Here is a 22,824-nt window from a genome sequence, read left to right on the forward strand (position 1 = left end):
AACATTCAGCAGGCCTGATTCTGACCTCACACCGGTTTTACACAGGTGTAACTCTACTGACTTCAGTGGAGTTACTCTGATTTACACCAATGTAAGTGAGAATAGAATCAGGCTAAGTACCATTATGATTACATTCTATAAACCTCTATAAAAGGTTGACGTTTCAGAGGCAACCATATAGTGCTATTGAACAATGCAATTGAGCAAAGACAACTGACTTTGGAATTCAAGTCTTGAACCTAAACCTGAATAGCAGCTAATGGCCACACAGTGTACCAGAAACAAATCAATCATACTTACATTGTTTTGTTGCACAACCTGGCTGATTCGTACAATTATCCAGATCACAACTTCTTTTTCCCTTCCTTCCACAGAACAAATTAAATAATTATAAAGTTATTATTAAAAGACAAAATTAATTAGCAGGGAGAGCTTGCTCTCTCATTATCCATACTTCCTTTCATATAATCAAAATAACAGGCCATAATCTTCTACAGCAAAATGTGATGTAGAATTTTGACTGGAATGAGGAAGCTCTGAGAGTATCAGAAGATAGATATTTTTGGAGGTGCAGTGGCTAGTGAACTATCCTTTCACCTCAGCAGACCCAAATTTAAATTTTAATATAGGCCACTAGTTAAATAAATGTGTTAAATAAATAAATGTGGTGGGGTCATAAATCCTGACCAAAGTCTAGTGAAGCAAATGGGAGTCTTTCAATGATTTAAATGGGCTTTGGATCAGGGACATAACCTCAGCCTACACTTTTCCACATGCCAAAACCACCACCCAATTAACACAAATGACAGTCTATGCTCAAGAGAGGCCCTAGACTAGAATACCTGAGATGAGGGTGAGGAACACTTGCAAAGTTGTGCCTGGAACAATGTGTAACATTAGTCCTGACCTATACCTAGCTGTGGACAGCAATACTGTGGTCCCTCAATTCCATGAGTACTAATATTCACTCACAAAAACAATTGAAATCCCACAGAAACATGGCATTTCCTACAAATCAATTAAGGTACCGGTAGGTACTCTTAAAAAAAAATCAGCTTTGCTTAAATATGTACCATAATGAGTAGTTATAAAATTCCAGTGCATTATGCAACACACAGTAATATTACTGTATGTACTTGGTAAAAACTGTAGGCCTGAAACATGCATATTGATTTGGCTGGGTTACCTACGAGCTGACAGCTTGATCACAACTACAACACATTTATTATTGACATAGATTTAAAATCATCTCTCATTAATGACCTTTCCCTCCAGGAATCAAATAGGTTGGGAAAAGAGAAAAGACAAAAAATGACACAATCCTTTACCCCAAACACACATTACATCTTTCTATTTGGATAACCTTTCCCCTCTCCCCACACTCTTTAATATTTTTCATTTAAACATACCCCTGCACTTCCTGGATCTAGACGGGATTGTGAGGGGAAATGCCAGACTCACCCTTAGCAGTACTTTCACAGTGTGCTTCATCCAAAGATCTTGAAACACTTTGCAAATATTAATGAATTAATTCTCACAACACCCTGATTATCCTCATTTTACAGAGGAGGAAGCTGCCCAAAGCCAGAATTCATGAGCAAGGTAGGCTGAAATTCCACTCTCCTTTCCATGGTGAGGGATCAAGCTGTGTGACTCAAACCAGCCTCTCTCAGACTCACTTTCAGAACTATGAGAATAGCAAAGAATGCTGGGAAACAAGGAAGCTTTATAAAGCCTCTTGCCCTTACCACAATTTGAGGACAGAGCTGGAATGAAGCAGATTTTCAGAAAAGACCCATTAGCACAATTATGGAAAAGTGAAATACTTTCTTCATTTGTCTGGTGAAATTGTGTTTTACTTTCATAAAGATTTTGAGACCAACCCCTCTGACAAAGGCCTGAGAGACTGTAGGATCTGGGAAATCCCCTGGTGTAAAGGTGACAATCAGTTTCTATGTGACCACTGTCCCTGGTGCAGGGGTTGTGGTTAGGAGAAAGGGAGCATGGTTGGGCACTGCTGTGCTCTGACCATGGCCAATTAGAGTAGGAGGGGGTAGAAGGGCCATTTGGCCTGGGCCTCAAGCTCAAAGAGGGGCCTCAAATTTAGACACATTAATTTTTTGGCATTTGATATCTTTTGCAACTTGTTTTTATGAGCATCCCTATCGGACCAAAATGTGACACTCTCTCAGCTTAGAGCTCCAAATTTAAGCAAACAAGAGATGTGATTTGGTAAAAGACAATTTTTTGTTAACTGATATAGATTGTCATATTAAAGAATTAAATTTTTTCATAAATATTAATAAAAATATATTGGTTCTGATGGCACAAGATTAGACCGTGATGAACGTGTCCTCTCAGATCAACTGATTATATAAACAAACCACTACTAGTGGTTGGTGCTGGATCAAGTTTTGAAAGCTAGAGAATTGCTAGAGAATTGTTACATTTTAGTGTCTTTATAGTTTTACATCTAGTTGACTAAGGAATTCTTTATGTGTGAGAATTCCTCATCATCATCTTCATATGGTAGCTAAAAGAGGTGACTGGCCATCATCATAGGCTTTCATAGTCTATAGGCCCAGATTCAAGGTGAAAATTTGTGAGGACAATGTTGTACAGTGAATTTTGAGAGGACACGTTTGAATTTTTTGGACATTATCCCTCTGTCTGTATCTGTGTCTGTGTCTGCTATATATATATATGTCATCCCTTTTATATTATACCTTGTGTGCTTGAGTTTTGATTCAGTGATAAGGATAATAACCTGTCTGACTGTTTCATTTTGTGTTCTTAATTAATATTCCTTTGTTTTAAGTCTTTTCAGCATTTGTGTACCATTCAGTATTTGTGTACATGTTTACAGTAGAAGATTTCAAGTGTAGATAAGCTACTTATTTACAGCAGAATATTTCAAGTGTGGATAGGCTACATATTGACCAGATAGATCACTATGAAGAGGAGATTTGAAAGTGGTGCAAGCAAGAAACGGCGAAAACAACTGAGTGAAGCAACAGTTAAGAGCACAAAGACAATAACTTCATTTCTCAAACCACAGGAAAACACATCTTACCCAACAAACAATGCTACAGATAATGAAAACTCCGCAACTACATATTTCATTGCCAATACCTGAACATGAGGACAGTAGTCAAGAAGGAGATGTGCCAACAGTAACAGATGCAGCAGAAGATCCTGTGTATGATCAAGAAACTCAACAGCAACAGGAAGATGTAGCTCTTACGCAGCAAGAGCAATTCATGAGTACTACAGGTTTGACTGTGACTGACATTGGAATTATTGACAAGAGCAATGCTGCCCAAATGCAATCTTTTCTTGAAATTAGTTGTCTTGAAATTCCAAGTAACATTCCACAAGATTCTGATAATCATGCTTTCCCTGCTCATCTTCTGACAAAAACTCTTCCAAATGGTGAGACCTGCACAAGAGACTGGTTATGCTAGAGTACGGAAAAACAATCTCCGTACTGTGCACCCTGCTTCATTTTGAACACAAGTGCTGCAAATGTATCAGTTCTCTCTGATCAATCAGGATGGAGCATCAACAGAGGTTGGAAGAAGATGAAAGACCAAATACCATCACATGAGAATTCAACGTCACGCCAAGAAACTATGTTGCATGGAAATCAGCCATTAGGGCAGCATTAGCTGAAAGTTCAGTTGAGAATTTACTCTTGACTGAACTTTCTACAGAAACTAACAACTGGAAAAAACTTCTTGAGCGCATACTGAACGTTATCCTTTTTCTTTCTGAGGGGGATTGGCTTTCTTTGGTTCCAGTCAACATACTGGTGATCGTGCAAATGGAAACTTTCTAGACATAGTTGAGCTCCTCAGCAAATATGATCCACTTTTATCAGAGCATGTTAAATATGTTTGAGAATCACAAGAGTCAAAATTTCATGCAATTCCATTATCTCCCCACACACATACAAAACGAGTTTATTGAGCTATGTGGGTCATTCGTATAAACAACAATTCTTGATGAGATTTGAAATGCCAAGTTATTTTCAATCTTTGTTGATGCCACTCCAGATTGTTCTCACAAGGAACAGACTACTATGGTTATTCAATATGGTAAGATTGTAGACAGCTCAAAATTTTCAATTGAAGGAAGGTTTATTTTGATTGATAATTTCACAAGAAAAGAAATTGCTGCTAGAGTACTAGCAATTCTAGAAGGTTAAGTTAGATTTTCAAGTCTGCATTGGTCAAGCCTATGACAATGGATCTAATATGACTGGGAAGTACAAAGGTATACAAGCTGTTCTGCTTGAGCATAATTCAAACTGTATTTTCTCCAGCTGTGGAAGCCACACACTAAACCTTGTAGGTGTTTACTGTGCTGAATCATGCAAGGAGGCAATTACTTACTTTGGAACTGTTCAGCAAATGTACAGTCTTTTCAGTAGCAGTCCACAAAGGTGGTAAATTGTGAAGCAATATCTTCCTGTTTCACTGCATGGGATGTCCAAAACTAGATGGTCTGCACGGACTGATGGTGTTCAACCAGTTGTGTAGCATTTGAATTCAGTGAGAAAGGCTTTAAATGAGCTTGAATCTCTCAATCTCACTGCACAGTCTCGAACTGAACTTCAGTGCATGTCCAAATTTGAAATGCATTCTGATGTCATCTTTGTGGATGAAGCTACTTACAATGATCCACCAAACTAATCTGGTAATTGAAGCATGCAATGCTACACCTGATGTTGAGAGGGATAACATTGAAAGTCATATCAATGACATTCAACAGATTCATGAACAATGGGATGTGATTCTGTCTGAGTCCAAATTAGTAGCACAGAATACTGGCATTTCATCTGAGTTCTTCACCAATTGCAGCTTACCTACTGAATCCGATGCCGAGCAGCATTATAGGGTCAATGTCTTCCTTGTCATCATTGACTCTATTCAGTCAGGTCTTACATGTCTATTTGAGTCACTGCGACTAATTTGTACCCTTTTGGGGTTTCTTTGGCAGTTCAACAGACTGAGAAATGAAGATCTACTTTCTGCAGCTGAACAATTTCAGCAACAGTACAACAAAGAAATCTCAAGAGATCTCAGTGACGAGGTCATCTTCCTCAAACAAATATATTCCACGAACTTTAAATTGGATTGCAAGCCAAAAGAATTGTTTCAAAATACTTGTCGTTCGGGGGAGGAGGTTTGGGGAAAGGGATCCCCCCACACTCACTGGCAGCGGTGGAAACCAAGCAGCCCAGTCCCAGCCCGCTCCACTTTGCCAGCTCCCAGCCGTGAGTGCGGACCTTTCCCCAACCCCCGCCTCCCAGCGACATGTCTGGGGCTGGGGCTGAGGCAAGGAAAGTGGAGTGGGCTGGGGCGACATCGCTCTGCTTCTCGCCGCAGGTGAGTATGGGGGGGGATGTCCTTTCCCCAACCCCACCACCACCACCACCGGCGGGAAGCAGAGCAGCCTGGCCCCAGCCCACTCCAGTCCATCAGCTCCCAGCCGCGGCGCTACGGTTCCCGCCGCAGGTGAGTGCGGGACCTTTCTCCACCCCCACCCCCAGTGACACGGCTGGGGCCACGTCGTACCGCTTCCTGCTGCAGCTGAGTGCAGGGAGGTTGGGGAAAGGACACACCCAACACTCATCAGCAGCGGGAAGTGGAGCAGCCTGGCCCCGCCCGCTCTACTCCGCCAGCTCTCAGCTGCAGCGCTCCACTTCACACCGCAGGTGAGTATGGAGGGGCGTCCTTTCCCCAACCTCCCCGCACTCACCGGCTGGGAGGTGGCGGAATGGAGCAGGCTGGGGCCGCATTGCTCTGCTTCCTGCCGCTGGCGGTGAGTGCCTGTCAGGGGGCGGGGGATGTGGATAGGGGTCGGAGCAGTCAGGGGACAGGGAGCAGGGGGGTTGGGTAGGGGGTTGGGGTCCTGGGGGTGATTAGGGACAGGGGTCTCTGGAGGGGGCAGTCAGGGAACAAGGAACAGGGGGGCCAAAACAAGTTTGATATAACGCGGTCTCACCTATAACGCGGTGAGATTTTTTGTCTCCCGAGGACCGCGTTATATCGGGATAGAGGTGTATTTAATAAAAAATTACTCAAGCTAAAAATCTATTCCAGATATGTAGGATAATTTCCTGATAATTTAAAAACAAACAACACCCTCCCACACAGACACACACAGCTATCAGGAATGACAAAAAACAGTTTATATGATCTGCTTCCCCTGTAAACAACATTCTCCCCAGAGCTGTATTGCTTACCCATTGTTTACTGCTGCCTGACTCATTTCAAGGCCACCCACAATGATTCATTGCCATTATTTGTGGAGAAATTAGTCTTGTGGTTAAAGTATAAGACAGGGAACCAGAAAAATCAGGGGTCTAATTCCCACTCTTGTTAATGATTCTATGTGACCTCAGGTAACATTTTTATTTGTACCTCAGTTTCCCTTTTTGTAAAATGGGGTTATGGAGTTTATAATACTAACCTATCTCACAAAGGTGTTGTGAGGCTTAAATGTTTCATGATACTCCTATTGAAGCCAACTGGATTCTTGTCAGAGACTTCTGCGGTGCAGGGAGCAAGGCTGGGTCGCTAATATTTCTAAAGCACTTAATCATCCAATTGTAAGCTCCAGGTAGTAAGTTCATTGGAGCAGTTCTTGGTCTTATAGGTCTGTAAAGCATCAAGTACACCAGTGGAATGTTATAATCATATGAAGTATAGTATCTATTTAATATCTGACAAATCCTTTATCTGTGGGACAATATCATGAGCATGTCAAAGGATGGAATTGATCTGTTGGGTCTTTTCAATATCTGTATTTTCTGATCCCATTCTCATACCTTGAAATGGTAAAGATATTTTTACACTGCAACGTAAGACTAACAGCAGAAGGATGTAATTTAAAAAACCAAACCATCAGTCAGGTCAAGAGTTTCAGCAACAGTATCACTAGGCATGGCAGGGTGCACGCTGGAGCAGAGGCATGCAGAAGAGGGAAAGGAAGAAGAGGGAATATTTAAGAAAAAAACGCAATACTGAGCTATGAGGTGCAGCAAGGGCCTCAACTGTAATGAAAAGTGAGATCATTGCTAATTATAAGTTTTCGCTACAACAATGCTGCCTAAGAAAAGGGAATGGAGGAGAAAAGGAGACTAAAAGCTGTATACCAAAGGATCTCTTTTTAAAGTAACTTAAATGAGCTAAGCGAGTTAATCCTTTCTCTGGCTGCTGATCATAAGTGAAATGAGTTAGCTGATGACACCTCAGTCATTAGTGAGCAATAGAAAAGTCACTGAATATTCAGCATATTGTTACTCTTAGTCCCAGATCATCCAAAACCGTAAAGATGTGGCAGGTTATTCCTTGCCCATCCTTTCCAGCCGTCTATTTACACACTAGTCCCAGGGCACATGCAGGCTCTTAACTATAACAGTGATGATTCTATATTCCACACAGGATCACACCCTCTGCATGCTACTTCCTGAGAAGCGGCAAATGTTACACAGAAAACTCAAAGATACAGGTGAAAACACCTAACAAAACAAGGATAAGATGATCTAAAACAACTAGTGCTACTGCAAGGAACATTGCAGTAATAACCACAAATCCATTTAATCAAGGGGTGATGGATAGGATCATGAGCTGAAATGGCAGTTACATGTATCAATATACTAACTTATAAAATGAGGACACATTAGCATTAGTAGATGAGGAAATACAAATAAGGAAAAGGGGAAAAAAAACCTACTGAACATGCATTAGATATAGGGGCGTTAGTGTAACATATTATAAAAGTTGCATCCCAGCCTGTGGGCAGTAGAAGGGAGCCCTTGGGAGGTGCCAGAATAATGGCCACTGGTGATGGTGATGAGGAAGACAATGGTCAGGGCCGGCCTTACTGAAAATGGTGCTCTGGGAAAAATTGTATTTTGCCCCCATTACCTCTGGCCCCCATGGGCTCCCTGGGCTTCCCCCTCCCCCTGCAATCACCTCTGGGTCCCACTGCCTTCCCCAGTGTTTAATTTGTATTGAAATAGGTGCCAGAGCTCAGTCCTGGCACATGTTAAGCACTGGCACAGTGGCCTGATACTGGTGGGTGCTGGCCAAGCACCCAGCTCTGAAGGCAATGACACCGCCACCAGCAGTGCAGAAGTAAGGGTGGCATGGTATATTGCCACCCTTACTTCTGCGCTGCTGCTGGGCATGTGCTCAAGGCAGGCTTCACACTGTCACATGAGGACTGCATCTTGCCAGAGCCCACGCCCCTCCTGCAACCCTCTGGCCACTCCTGGCTCACCAGGGCACCATTTCAGATTTTGGGGGAGGGGCGCAAACTAACTGTGATTCCAGGGCCTGCTTAAGCACCTGAAAATTCTAGGGTTTGGGGGGCTTTTTGCCGCTGATAACTTAGGAATTAGCTGAAAGGAGCATGGTATCTACAAACTTATATGGTACACTAAAAACTACACGATACACTAAAAATTTACAACCTATATTAGCACAGTGTCTACGCAGACACTGTGAACCCTAACGCACCGACATAAGCCCTATGCCTCTCATGGAGGTGGAGTTATTATGTCAATGTAGTAGGGCACTTACATCGGTGGGACAAGACTGTAGTGTGTACACTGACATAAGAGGGGAAGAGGGATAGCTCAGTGGTTTGAGCATTGGCCTGGTACACCCAGGGTTATGAGCTCACTCCTTGAGGGGGCCATTTAGGGATCTGAGGCAAAAATCTGTCTGGGGATTAGTCTTGCTTTGAGCAGGGGGGTGGACTAGATGACCTCCTGAGGTCCCTTCCAACCCTGAGATTCTATGACATAAGCTGCTTTAGGTTGGCCTAACTGTGTAGTGTAGACCAGGCCTGAGTCTGACTATACCTCAGATAAGTTCTCTGCAAAATGGAGATAATACTCCTGTCTATCTCACAAGGTTGTTGTGGGAATTAATATTAGTAGAGCACTTTGAGAACTTCAGCTGAAAGGCGTTCAGTGAAAAGTATTATTGTTGTTTTATATAACTGACTTGGTTATGCTGTCTATCTGTACAAGCACGCTTCATTTAAAATGTAGCAAAACACACTGCCCTGCCAGGTAATTCCCTGTTTGGACTGACAATGAAATATACATATTTTAATTACCTAACATAGCAACCAAAATGATTTTGATGAATTACATCTCCTTTGTACAGGCAATGCTGTGTAAGAGCTAGGTACTATTATTCTTAGGGCTTGGTCCTGCTCCCATTCAAGCCAATGGGAGTTTTGCAGATGATTTCAACTGGCAGGTCTGGCCCCACAGTGTGTTTCTGAAAGCATCTAGTGTTGTATAACCACTACAGCTGTAATCACTGTATCATATTGTATGAACCCTACCTACTAGACTTATCATGCTATATGAATTATAGTAAACAGATACAAGTAAATAGGGTTATATATAGCTAAACTGATATGATATAACAGCATCTATATACAATGGGTGCACTTAAGAAGATTCTACCATCTGGAAAGATTTTACTGGTCCTGCTGCTATTTCCCATTATAAATATAGGAAATCTCTCTCATACCAGTAAAAACTTTCCAATTAGTAGAAACTTACTTAATGGAACCACTGTACAGTACTAATTCTTTATAGTATGATTATGTTTCACAGAAATGCAGGGACAAGGATAATGATACACTGTAACTAGCAAATAGCATATTAGCTGTTCATTACTCTCAGCACAAAACCAAATAAGAATAGCTAATGTTATTAGGGAAATGAACGTGCACAAAAAATATTAACATGATACTGTAGATATAAATTTTCAGGGCATCACAGAGAGGCTTCTAATCTCTGCAGGTCACCAGTAACTGTCCAGGACTCTATCTACACCAGTATTAAAAATGAAAGAGGTAATTAACATTAAAAACATTTTACTCTAATACATACATAAATCACTATGTGTTTTAAAGATAATGCACAACATAATAAATGGAGGGATTCACTGGTTATTTCCATACATTAGTTCTGACCATTATGACAGTGCATAACTAATGTTAGGCTCTGTTGTATGGAGGTTATAGTGGTATCCCTGTCTCATGGAAACAACCTATTGGTTTCACTTGCTCTTTTTGTACATTGCCTACATAGAGATTACAAGGCCATTAGGAATATAGCAATGGTGCCACTGCAACCAAATTCAAATACTTTGAATGCTGTCAACAATAAAATGAAATTACAAACAAAAACAAACCAACAAGCTTTTCATTTACAGGCAATGTAGCATTGCAGGAGAGCAGAATGCAAATAAAAGAGATGCAAAGCCTCTTAATGTGCTGCAGTGACTCCACAGTTTATCCCCTACTAATTTGGTTTTAATGAGGACATTATGGCTGCTGTCAATAAGGAGAAAGGACAATAATTTGGTACTGCGAGGGAATGTGAGGCTCAGAACCACACACTTCTTAACTGAATAGCCTTGAACCAGGATTACTCGGATGCATGAGAATTGTTAGAAGACTGGAAACAACATCTCTAGCTCTGTCTTTGTATTGTAACCTTCATCATGGTATCAGCTTGCAGTGAAACCTGAATACCCTAATGGGATTAAACATAAAAGAAAGTTTTAAAAAAAGTTTCTGGATTAGAATTCTAACTGAAGCCTACTGTGAGAAAGACCATACCACTGTCATTGACCTTTCTCTTCCTAGGCATGATCCCAGTTCTGCATAGTCAAGTATCCAAAGGAGAATCCATCAGTTCACGGTGTATTTATCCTTTTGCTTCTGGAACAGGTGTCTAGTTACTAAGAGAACAAGCATGGAAGCCATTGAACAGTGACTACAACAAATGCTGCCTGTGTGTGTAATGTACTCCAATACAGAAAGCGTAATGTAATTATAATATTTGGAGCACTTAAAATATGTTTCCTATCAATAAATCACCATAAACAAAAGAGTGTTTGCTCTAGCAAATACAGATGAAGCAAAAAGGAAATGCAATATCTTGGCATTTTACAGTGCCATTTTTACCTTCACTTTGAAACCTTAATAACTTTGGGTTTTTTAGATTTAATAAGATAGTTTCTGAAATGTTTCCCTTCAACATACCTAAAAAGAAATGCTACTTTAAAATCACATGCTGCATCTTCAGAATCCCCATTAGATACCTCAAAAATGCTTTTAATCTCATATTTACTTTTAGTTATTAAAGACATCCATAGCTCTGAACAATTACATGATACATTTAATTAGGAAAAAGCTTTTCACATATGAGCATACAAATGCAGTTCAAGCAAAAGGAACTTATACAGCACTTTTCATTTTAAGCATTCCAGATCTCTCAATAATGCTTCAAAGATATGGCATGAGGGTGCATACATACTAAAATTAAACATTAACAACAGTGTAAACTGTAATGTGGGAGAACATACATTAGCACAAATTCCTATTCCTGGAACCAGATATATGCTCAAGATTGGGTGATAGGAGTGGCTTTTCTCATCTTCACAGCCAATTCCGGTTTCTAAGTAGCATATGATATACCCCTCCCACTGCTGCTCTCCTGTTTTACTCCGATTCACTACTGACATCAGGCAAGTCACTGGGCCAGCTTCAAATGCTGTGTGGGTTTAGATCTCATGAAGCAACTCTTAATCTTCTCCTGACTGTAATTTGCTCCCTATCCTTATCACTTATAAAAGTACATCACTGCCTTAATTCAGGCAAGTAGGATTTATGAAAATTGGCACTACTATACATCAAGAAAACTGATAGACCCACTTCCACACCTTTTATATCACTTGTGCATTTAAACTTATTTCAAGACTACATACCTGTTTTTAGTTACTGAAAGAGTAACTATTGCCAAAACTTTTCCATAATCATACTTTTCAACATGCCAAAACTTAATGAGGAAAAGAAGACCCAGTCAGAATCAATTTGGGGTCCTTTTTAGTAAAGATCAAGAAAATAACACGTTTCCAAAAAAGAACACTAAAAACAATCCCTAATTGTAGAACAGACCACCTACAAAGAAAGAGGCCTCATCAGGCAATATAAAGAAAAAGGTGATTTATATTCTGCAGTCAGTTGCTCATTCCTGTAGCATCATTGGATTTCCTGAAAACTATACAAAAGCTCCAACAACAAATGAATTCAAAATGTGTGGAACACTAGCCGGCATAATTGTGGAAACAGTGCCTGGGTTTCATGATGCGGGTACATGATATAAAGCAACAGATTAGATTAGACACGTAGATGTTAAGCTCAGTGAAGATTTGGTTATTATATCTCTGAATATGCCAGGCTGAACTCTGGTTCCATATCAGAGACTCTCCTCTGGGACTAGATATGATTTCAATCTGAGAACAAAATTATTCCCTTCAACCTGTAGTGTGGGTTTATAGGATATTTTGGATTGGTTACACATAAGAATCAGATAAGAGAATTTTGCCATACATTTGCATTGATGATTTTGTTTTTTAAAGACCCTGTGGACTGACTTCGTTACTGCCAACTACACAATTTCCCAACAACACTGACTACCTCTCCTTGCTGCTGTTGCAAGCCTTGTTGCTTATTTCTTCACAATACCTTTTCTTTTTAATTACACCCTTTTCTGTCCCAAAAATCTAAAACATGTGTCAGCTCCCACTTTGATTACTCGAACTTCCTCTGTAGTATGTTGAGAAAAACTGGAGAAAAAGAATCAGGTTTTAAAAGGGGGATATTTGGTGTAAGTCAAGAAGTTTTGTGACACAAATAGAAATGGCAGAGTGTGAGCCCACAATGCTGAGTTTAATAAAGCCCTCTTGCTTACAATCCTGCCTGCTTGTGATAATATAATTTAGCGCTATTGAAATACTCTCTCTGGGTTCCCCATAAGACCTCTCCACTCTTCAATCTATTCAAAACTCCACAAACAAAGTTATCTTCCTTGCCTATTGTCACTTCCCTCTTGGAATCTCTCCATTGATTTCCCCGTCCCCATCATATCAAGTTTTAACTTCTAGTGCTCAGCCTTCAAAGACCTGCACAAAGCTGTCCTGGCCTACATCTCAGATCTCATATCCTATCACGTTCTCCTTTACCACCTTTGCTCCACTAATAATGAAACCTCAGTGCCCCTTTATTTTAATTTTCCTACTCCCATCTTCTATGCTGACCCCTATGTATGAAATGTCCTTCCAACTGCAGTGTGCCAGACCCTAAGATTTTCTTCATTCAGATCCCTTCTAAAGGCTCAATGCTTCCATAAGGATCCATATATACATTATATATATATTTGCATACAATATATATTTGCATACAGATATAATGTATTTGCATACACACACACACACACACACACACACACACACTTTAAAAAATCTAAGCTAAGGTCATTCCTTCCTTTGGCCTCCCCTGTGTGTTTTCACTTTATATGTTTGTCTTCTCGACTATACATTTTTCATTCATAAATCATTTTGACATCCGTATCTTGACCAGAACTGACCCCACTGTCAGCACTAAGCAAAGACTAAATGAATACATAATCACAATCATAATGATCAAAACATTGCCATCAACTCCACAGATGATCATAGCTACAGAAACTCTACTACATCTGTTTTACTGCCCTGATAACGCTGATGTTTCTTACAAAGAAAGATACAATATCGTGGCAAGTAGGATTTCAGTTGACCAAGGTCATGGCAACTTTGCTTGGAGTTTTCCAATGCATACAAAGTACGAAAGGTACTGATGTATAATTTATATTTATAGCCAAAAAACTTCATAATCCCCCTATTTTATATAATATGGATTGAGAATTCCCAAAGAGTTTGGGGACCTCATCTAATATAAACAGGTTCCATGTTGGCTTCAGTTCAGTTACTTCTGATTTACACCAGTGTAAGTGAGAACATAATCAGGCCATATCCATATATAAAGTGTATATTTGAAGAAAAAACAAACAGTACCTGCACAAAACCACACACCATATAGTCCTCAAACAAAGGCAGACTTGGGCGGTCTTCTCGATAGACAGTGATTTTATAGCTGCTCACAACCTCGGAGTTGGAATGCGAGTTATCTGTTACTAGAATAGTGATTTTATTAATTCCCAGGCCGAGGGGGTAGTTAGAAACACTGCAAGGGAAAACAACAATAGAAAGTGATAGGCCCAATGTTAAATCAGTCAAGATTTGAACAGTACTTTCCTCTGCAATTTACATGGACCTCAGCTTTTAAGGTTTCTATTAGTAATGTTTATTTCCATGGTTTCAGATGAATAACAGTATGGCTTGCAAAGGCATTAAAAAAAATCTTACAATAAAGCAAAAATGTGCCAGAAACCATCTAAAAATGTGATATTACTCTAGCTTGCAACTTATATAGGAGAGAGAGCTTCAGAGTTGGCAAGTCAGTCAGGCAACAATGACAAGAAAATTGTGAATGATGCAACTAGGGACAATAGTTTCTGGCAGCTTCAAATCAGTGATGAAGTAAGGAGGGAGACAAATGAGATTGAAAGTTTTGGCTAGCCCTTAAAATTGTGCACTGTACAAGAATGATGGAATCCCAAATAAACCATTCAACATGATAGACAAGAGCAGTGCTGGAGAGGTTTTTGCTCTGCAGTGAACTAAGAATGGTTGGAACTAACAGAATTTGAACTTTATATGCTTTTACTTCTTAATAAATATTTATATAACGTCTTTCGTTCAGAAGGCTCTCAAAGTATTTTGAAAACTCTCATTATATAGCATACATGTCTATTTGTGTATCAATCACTCCATGCACGCAACTCTGGAGTGTATTGTGGCAGCCAGCCTACATCCAAAATTTTATGTGACAGGGTTTTGTGTTAGCTTTGTTTTTGTAATGAGAAGTCAAGAATAACTTCTCTAATAGAAACCACAGGAAGAGTATTAGATTAATAATAGAAGATATTGGCCAGGATACCAGGACAAACCCCCCCCAGTTTTGCAGAAAGGACCAGAAGACCCTCAATGACCACAACTGGTCAGGTCCTCCGTTTTATACACCACCAAAGACAGCACCTCCAACAGGTTCCTTACACCATGGTGGAATGCTGGCCCTGTAATGACTAAGACAGAAGGGCTGTACCAAGTGAATCACCACTGCCGCTTCCAGGAGCTCCTAGGTTCACCTTGAAAATCTTCTGTTCAGTTACTGATGAGACCCAGTGCTGTTTAGCTTATATACCCTGAATATTTTACCAACAACCATGCTCCCTGTCTACCCTCAGACCATTGGTGGTGTGAGTAGTTTTATGTAGAAGCTGGCGGGAGATTCTAACAGTTTGGGGTTTTGTTAATTGGAGTTTAACAGTGACTGTGATTGTAATGCGTACATCTTTAATATATTGATAAATAAATACAAATCTAAAGGAGTAAATGTCTGGACGTTAAAATCTCCTTTTGTAATCTTAATTCCTAGGTACTCTGTTCTCTTGGAAATGGAGAGGTGGCTGCCATCCTTGCCATTTCTCCAATATTAAGAATCAGCTCTGTGCTTACAGGATCATTTTTTCCCCATACCTTGGTCCTTTCCTCTCATCAAGGTGCACCTGGCACTGACAGTTAGAGGGTTCTGCTTCAATCTTCACTGTCACCACATCAAATGGGACTTCAGTGTAGTATTCTTTGATCTTTGGATTAAATTTAGGATTCAGGTCCAAAGGCGGGCTAGTGAAGATCTGCCTGATATGAGATAGGGTATCTTTATCTGTTCCAAGAAGGCATCAAAGAAAAAACAGTGAAACATACGGACATTTTAAAATAACAAGTAACTGATGGTAGGCTGTTAAATGATCAATGGTGAGATTTATTAACTCATAGCTATGCTGAGTCCGTTGCTGCAAGGCATTAATGGATTTTGTATTGGAACTTGGGGTAAATTTTCAGACCTGTGCAGGGTTTTTACCATTTTCTGCCCAATGACTTTAGTAGGAGTCACAAAACTAGAAGCCTGAATAAGGCGTTGAAAGTTTAAGGATTAAGGTCGGCAAATCCTGTCTCCAATGGATTAATTGAAATTTACATGAGTTTAATGACAGAAATTCACAACCAATTTAGGTATGTACCAGCCTGTGTGCAGGGCTTATGTATATGTGTAGATGCCAGGAAAAAAATCAATCTGTTGGAAATACCCTTACTGCTCATAAGAACTGATCACGTGGGTGACATTTGGATTCATGGGGTCATTTGTACAGCAGGGTCAATAATTTATAAAGAATCCTCATTCAACAAATTGCACCTCTTTTCTGTTTGTGGACAATCCATAAATATCATGATTTTCTCAAACATACTCATTATTCTGCATTATCTGACAAATGATTTCTGTGAATTATTATTTGCCTGTAGATCATCTGTGACAAGTTTCTTGCAACTATTTTAATCTGATCTGTTAGAATCAGATTTCTGGCATGTTTGCAAATTCAAAATCTGCTTTTTCTGAATATTCTCCAATATTCAATTATAACTGGCTGCTTCTGCAAACATTCCAGCCAGTAAACTCGTTCCCTCAAATAGCTGAGCAGATCTGGAAGCTTAATATACAGTTTAAGGGGGCTTAAATAGTTCATAGAGCCCTGTGTGGGCCCTGTCCATGAGGGACAAATTCAGTCCTCAGATACATTGTTGTAAATAGAGTTAATGCTGTTATTCCAAAGTTACACTGAGAGCAGAATTTGGGCCAAATTCCCCAGAGAACAGGTCATATTCAAAATGTACAGCATAGAGGGTTTAGGAAAAGTAAGTGTTCAAAGGATATAAGAAGCACTCCTGAGTTCCCCAAGATGCTATGTAGCCTGTGTAAAGCACACAGGGCTGGCTCCAGGGTTTTTGCCGCCCCAAGCAGCAAAAAGAAAAAGAAAAAAAAGCAGCCATTGTGATCTGCAGCTCTACCGCCGCTGCTTCAGTCTTCAGCGGCAAATCGGCAGCAGGTCCTTCACTCTGAGAGGGAGTGAGGGACCCGCTGCCGCATTGCCGCCCAAGACCCAGACGTGCCGCCCCTCACTGTTGGCCGCCCCAAGCAGCTGCTTGCTGGGCTGGTGCCTGGAGCGGCCCCGAAAGCACAGATCCTTTCAGGATGTATGCTTATTCCCTGAGAAATCACTAATAGCCTTAAGAATTAAAGCAGCTGGAGGGAGGGGTACCTTTCAACGAAAAATCTTATGAGGGGGTGAAATCATGATGTCAGTCAGCCAGGTTAGGAACGTTCTTGGCCTGAAACTGACATCTCCCTGGCTGAACTCCAAGCTTAGAGAGGAGCAGAGAGGAGATGAGGCCCATTGGGTTGAAAATTCTTCACCCCTAAGCAGCAATTTGTCTTCCTCTCCCAAAATAACTCACAGAGACAATATAGCCTCAGTTAGGCAGAGGGGAAAAGAGCGCTGGACACTTTAAAGGTAGTAGTAATGTTCTAAGGTGTGGGATGCCTGGAGCTCATTTAGATGATCTCTTCATCCCCTGAGCAGCTCTGCAACACCCTAAGGCTTTCTTTTGTTTTTGCCTGATACTCAACTGACTGTACCCCTGAATAAGCCAAATGTCCTTGCAGCCATGTGTGCACTGTTCTGGGTCTCACATAATTTCACCTGGATATAGCAATAAAGAGGTCTGCCTGTGCAATGATATATTTGTAGTTGAATGGAATTCTGGATGGCTAATGGTGGTGAAGGAGAGATATGAAGCAAGTGTAAATGCAGGTTGAAAGAAAAAAATGATTGAGTGTGTGTCTAATTTTATATTTAAGTATTTCACTCTACATTACAAAAGAACCACAAATATTGTATTCCTGAACAGATAATACTGGATCAGGAAGGGTTAAGAACCAATATCCTGTATGATAGCTGAGCACCCAAAAATTTAAAGTTTAAAAGGCCATTTCATAAGAACAACTGTATGAAAAAGGAGAAACTACATGACAGTCAGTGGTATAACCAGAAGAAAAACCATAAGGGCTTTAAGATCAATGAACGTTCGAATATTAACATTAGAATATAAACATAACAATGTCTAACTTTGTGCTTGAGGTTTACTTTGCATAGCTGACTCATTAATGATGGATTCATAAAAATGCTGGCTACTTAATAAACCATGTTTCATTATTAAGGGCCTAATGGTACTCCATTCCCTAAAGAAAGTTGCATACACACTATATAAAATTTGTTAAAGCAGTGCCACCTTTTGCATAAAGTTCACATGTTCTGTCAGTACAAAGATATAGATCTTGACTTACCATGACTGCAATGCTTTTCTCTAGTCTCATTGGAAAAATGCAATTCTAAAGGACAAACAGAAACAATTAACTATGTTCTGCTGTACACATTGCATGCAATCCCTATTTGCAGAACACAAAGAAAACAACCCTCTTCCCCCACACATAACTGAATTATAAAAATAAAAGGGGACATTTGTATTCATTTCAGTTTGGGCCATATGCTGCCTGCTCTACTCCCACTGGAGTCCATGGAACAACTTTCATGAGTTAGGCAGATAGAATTCGGCCTTTTATGTTTAGTAAATGAGCCACAACCGTCTAACTGGAAAGCACGAATGTAAGAAACACATCAGTTCATCTGAATCACAGACATTCCCAGATTTTTGGAACAAACAGGAAAAGCATGTGGTATGTTATAAGTAAACCAGTCTGATGTCCTACCTTTATGATTTTTCATTACGTTGAAAGGAGTTCTTTGTTTAACACCTTCTTTTTCTGGGAAAGAATTCCTATCAATGCAATAGTAAAGATGTTTCTAGATCAGTGAGAGGAACAGCACCCATGGAAAATACTTTTTAAAAATTCCTCTCTCCCTTGACATGAGGCATGGTAATGTAGTTTTCTGAACAGAAAGATGTACCTTTCGCACTCACATTCCCAATACCAGCAATCTTACCTGAAATGATCATGATGGAAAACTCACGCCCATAGTAAACAGTAGCCCAGAGCAAGAAAAGCAGAAATTAATCTCAAGAAAGCAGCTTAATAGGGAGGGAGAACTGAGAGGGGAAGGGTATCCAAGAACAAAAGCTTTCAGATTGCTTGTACATTACTTTTTTACCCATTTTTAATATGCAGTTCAGGTTACAATTTGTACAAAAACTATTTCTTTAAGACAAGTGAAGACTTGAGTAATTGGCACATGACTGAATTTAGGTTAGTATGGATTTATACATTGGAATGAAGTAGACAGAAGTAATATTAGACTATGTACTTGCAAATCCAAAACCAAATTATATGCCTAAAGCTAGAATTCATACACATTCTTATTTTACCAAATGAAGACTAACTATCTGCAACTACTCAGGAATATGTCAGCGACTCTTAATTTGTTAATTCAGCAGATTTCCTCTTACAATGAGTCAAATCCATTTTTGGACATGACTGGAGGCTGGCAAGGTAGATTTACAATAGACTCTTCCCTATGCAAACACTGTATTAGACTGACACTGAGAAATGACTGATGGAGAGATCCAAAGGGGCTCCTTGCAGGAGTAGTATGTTTCCACAAAAAACATTCCCTTTGAAGTCCTCTTGAAGAATTGCATTGCCACAGAAGCCTATTGTTCATCAGTTTATGATTTTAAAAGACATAAATCCACTTTCTATGTGTGTGGGGGGGGAGGAGGAGAAGGTGAAATCTTACTTTGTGGCCAACCCCCACAAATGTTTTAATGAGACTTGCAGAAAGGATCATTAAAATGAATCATTGTCAGTCTTACATCAGAACACAAAGAATTCAGGATTATCCCACTGAGATAGGAAATGTGGCAACTAATTTCCCTACTGCCGGCACTTAGCGGATCTGTGTATGTGTGTTGGGCTTGTGCTCCCCAGAAACTGCCCTATAGCTGTTCGCATTCACAGGCTCCTTCAGAGATGGTGTTCACAGATGTAATGATAGGCATTACAAGTTCACTATTCGTTCATTCTCACCTGGGCTTTGACCATTTCATGATGGTCCTAGATGAGTTTCTGGAACTCTTCTTGATTTTCCTGTGGAAGAAGTGCAGAGAATTCACTAACTTCACTAGGGATGTTAAATTTGCAAAAGATGGTATGTGGATGAGTAATGCTGACCAGTAAACGCCTTTGAGTAGGATCTTCATTCTCTGGTTTCATGAACAGTAAGATACAAAATCTAAATCAAGAGGAAATTTTTCAGTGAGCCTCCTTAACTGTCCATTTACACATCCATAAAGGGTAGCTGGTCTTGCAGTTGCTGGTTTGTGCATGAAACCACAGATCTTGCATATGCCGATAAGTGGGAACAATTAAGGAGCCCATCAAAAAATTGGCCCAAATCTTTGAAAGCCAGGATAATAGTCCCTATAAATAAAACTCATCAAGGCTATGAACCTCAGGAAAGCTTAAAGTTTAAACAAAATGCTTAAACAGGCTGTCTTGGGATGAAGCTTAACCCACGCCTTTTCCGTTTGCAAGCATTCATAGACATTTACATAGTAGGTATCTCTACACTGCCGGAAAAGAAGTGTGTTCCTACTTGGATTAGTGAACATGTAGGGGAGCCTGGGGTTGAACTAGCTGCTAACCCAAGTTAAAGGCCAAGTTGCCATGTCTTCACTGCTATTTTAATACTAGTTAAGAACACACTTTTTTTTTTGCTGCATAGACATACCCACAGACCACACAGGTGTAGGACAATTGAGTAAGTGCAACAATAAGGGACAGAGTCCATGGTTGCTCATGGCAACATTTTTTCATGAGAAAATGCCAGTTTGTCACAACTGAAAAATTTCATGGAAACATATTGGCTTCAATTAAATATTCACTGGGAAGGTTTCTCAGGTTGAGGATGGAATTTCTGGTAAGAGAAAGAGACACTCATGAGGGTACCTCCTGGGAGATCCAAGTTCAAGTCTATGCCTGATTTGGAGCAAGGATGTGAACTTGGATCTCCCATACCCCAGGTGACTGCTCTAACCACCTGGCTATCGGCGCATGCCTCTCTCTGTTTTGATCAGAAATTCCATCCTGGATCTGAGAAGTCTCTCCCACAAAAGTCTGTCAAAACCAAGAGATGGGTCCTGCACCTGATTGATTCTGGCACAGGGACTCAAACCTAGGTCTCCCTGATCCCAGGGTGAATGCTTGAAGCCATGGACTAGAGTCACTCTCCTTCTCCCTTGCTTGCCCAATCAATATTTATTTATACGAAGTGAAACACTTCTTGCAGGTGAGATTGAGAGAGTCAGCAAATGACTTTATAATTCATTGAGTAGACAGGATGCTCAGCTAGGATGTGAAAGAACCAGATTCAAGTCCGTGCTCCAAATCAGGGAAAGCAGGGACTTGAGCCTGGGTGTCCCACATCCCAACTGAGTGACCTACAAGTGGGCTATTGGCTATTCTGGGGATAGCTGCCTCCCCCCCCCATTTGTGATGAAAAAAATTAAAGAAGTTGGGTTTGTTCCACCTCAGAATGGAACCAAATGTTGAAACTTCAATTTTTGTTGTGAAATAGAAATCTTTTCCTGCCAGCCCTACATACCACTTCCAAAACACAAACCTCTATTCTGTAAACTACAGGAACAGCTCAATTAGATTAGCCATTAGAGGGTACAAATATATGAACAGGAAGGCTGACCTGTGCCACATAATAGCAGGTAATGGCACATGCACATATATACACACCTACGTAAATGTCCAACTTCAAGAAAAAAAGAAGTTAGGGGCCTCGCTCAGTGCAAGTGCGTAGTAAAGCCTAGATTAGAACTGAAAGTGGTAAAGGTTGGTATGCCTTGGTATGCAAGGCTAAATATTTTGGCTAACTGGCAAGAGATTATTTCTGAATGTAAGCAGCTGCATCTTTGAATTGCAGTTCATGAATTAGCTAGCAATAATAATAATAATCCTTAGCACTTATATAGCACTGTCCTTTGTCAAAGCACCATGAAAACATTAATTACCCCATGTGGTAGGGAAGTATTAATCCCCACTCTACAGAGGGGCAATTTGAGACCCAGAAGATAATTGACTTACAGAAAGCAAGTCATGGATGACTTGAATGAATCAGTGGCAGAGTCAGAACTAGAATTTAGGAATCCCTACAGTAACCTCCTTGTTCAGTGACTATCCTATGATGCCTCTGCAGACAAAATTCCCCAAGTAGGAAGAAGATAATAATAGGAGATATACCAATCTCCTAGAACTGGAAGGGACCTTGAAAGGTCATCAAGTCCAGCCCCCTGCCTTCGCTAGCAAGACCAATTTTTGCCCCAGCACCCTAAGTGGCCCCCTCAAGGATTGAACTCACAATCCTGAGTTTAGCAGGCCAATGCTCAAACCCCTGAGCTATCCCTATTTTACTATTTTTGTTTGCACAATTACACTAAGAATTTGTTGGATGAAATAAACAGAAACTGGACCTCTCACTATTTCACAATGGATACAATACATGCACGTCACCTCCATTACCAGTAGGTGAGTTGTACACTTGCATTCAATGTCATTAGCAAGAAGAAAATGAGTATGGAAAATAAACATGAATTTCTTCAACTTTAGAAGAAATATATAGAGTACCAAAATTACAATACCATTATTTTTGTTCTTTCCAGCCAAAAAAACTTTAAGATGATGTTAAAATGGAAACTACACACCATCAACTAAGGAAGGTAATGGGAATCCATACAAGAATATTGTAGCTAGCAATGATCTAGTAAAAAAAAAAACCACTAGGTCTGTCAGGTTAACACCTGCAATTAACTGAAAGCAAAATTAATATGTTAATTTTTTATGCATTAATTGCATACCTGTGGGCGGGCAGGAGGCAATGGTGGAGGTGGGGGGGCTGAAGAAGCCCCAGCCCACAGC

At 40.2% G+C, this 22,824-nt stretch overlaps 1 protein-coding gene across 1 annotated transcript in view; it reads right to left on the reverse strand.

Moving 5' to 3' along the window:
• The window catches only part of CPED1 (cadherin like and PC-esterase domain containing 1), a 225,480-nt gene that overhangs the window by 88,922 nt on the left and 113,734 nt on the right, over positions 1 to 22,824 (reverse strand). Inside the window, exons 13-17 of the mRNA XM_045001870.1 lie at positions 19,927 to 19,986; positions 18,652 to 18,719; positions 18,229 to 18,273; positions 15,525 to 15,711; positions 13,941 to 14,109 (exon numbers count right to left, since the gene is read on the reverse strand). Of these exons, the coding sequence (XP_044857805.1) occupies positions 13,941 to 14,109; positions 15,525 to 15,711; positions 18,229 to 18,273; positions 18,652 to 18,719; positions 19,927 to 19,986 (529 nt within the window). The remainder of the gene's footprint in view (positions 1 to 13,940; positions 14,110 to 15,524; positions 15,712 to 18,228; positions 18,274 to 18,651; positions 18,720 to 19,926; positions 19,987 to 22,824) is intronic.

The sequence above is a fragment of the Mauremys mutica genome, chromosome 1, assembly GCF_020497125.1.
Source record: "Mauremys mutica isolate MM-2020 ecotype Southern chromosome 1, ASM2049712v1, whole genome shotgun sequence".
NCBI lineage: Eukaryota > Metazoa > Chordata > Testudines > Geoemydidae > Mauremys > Mauremys mutica.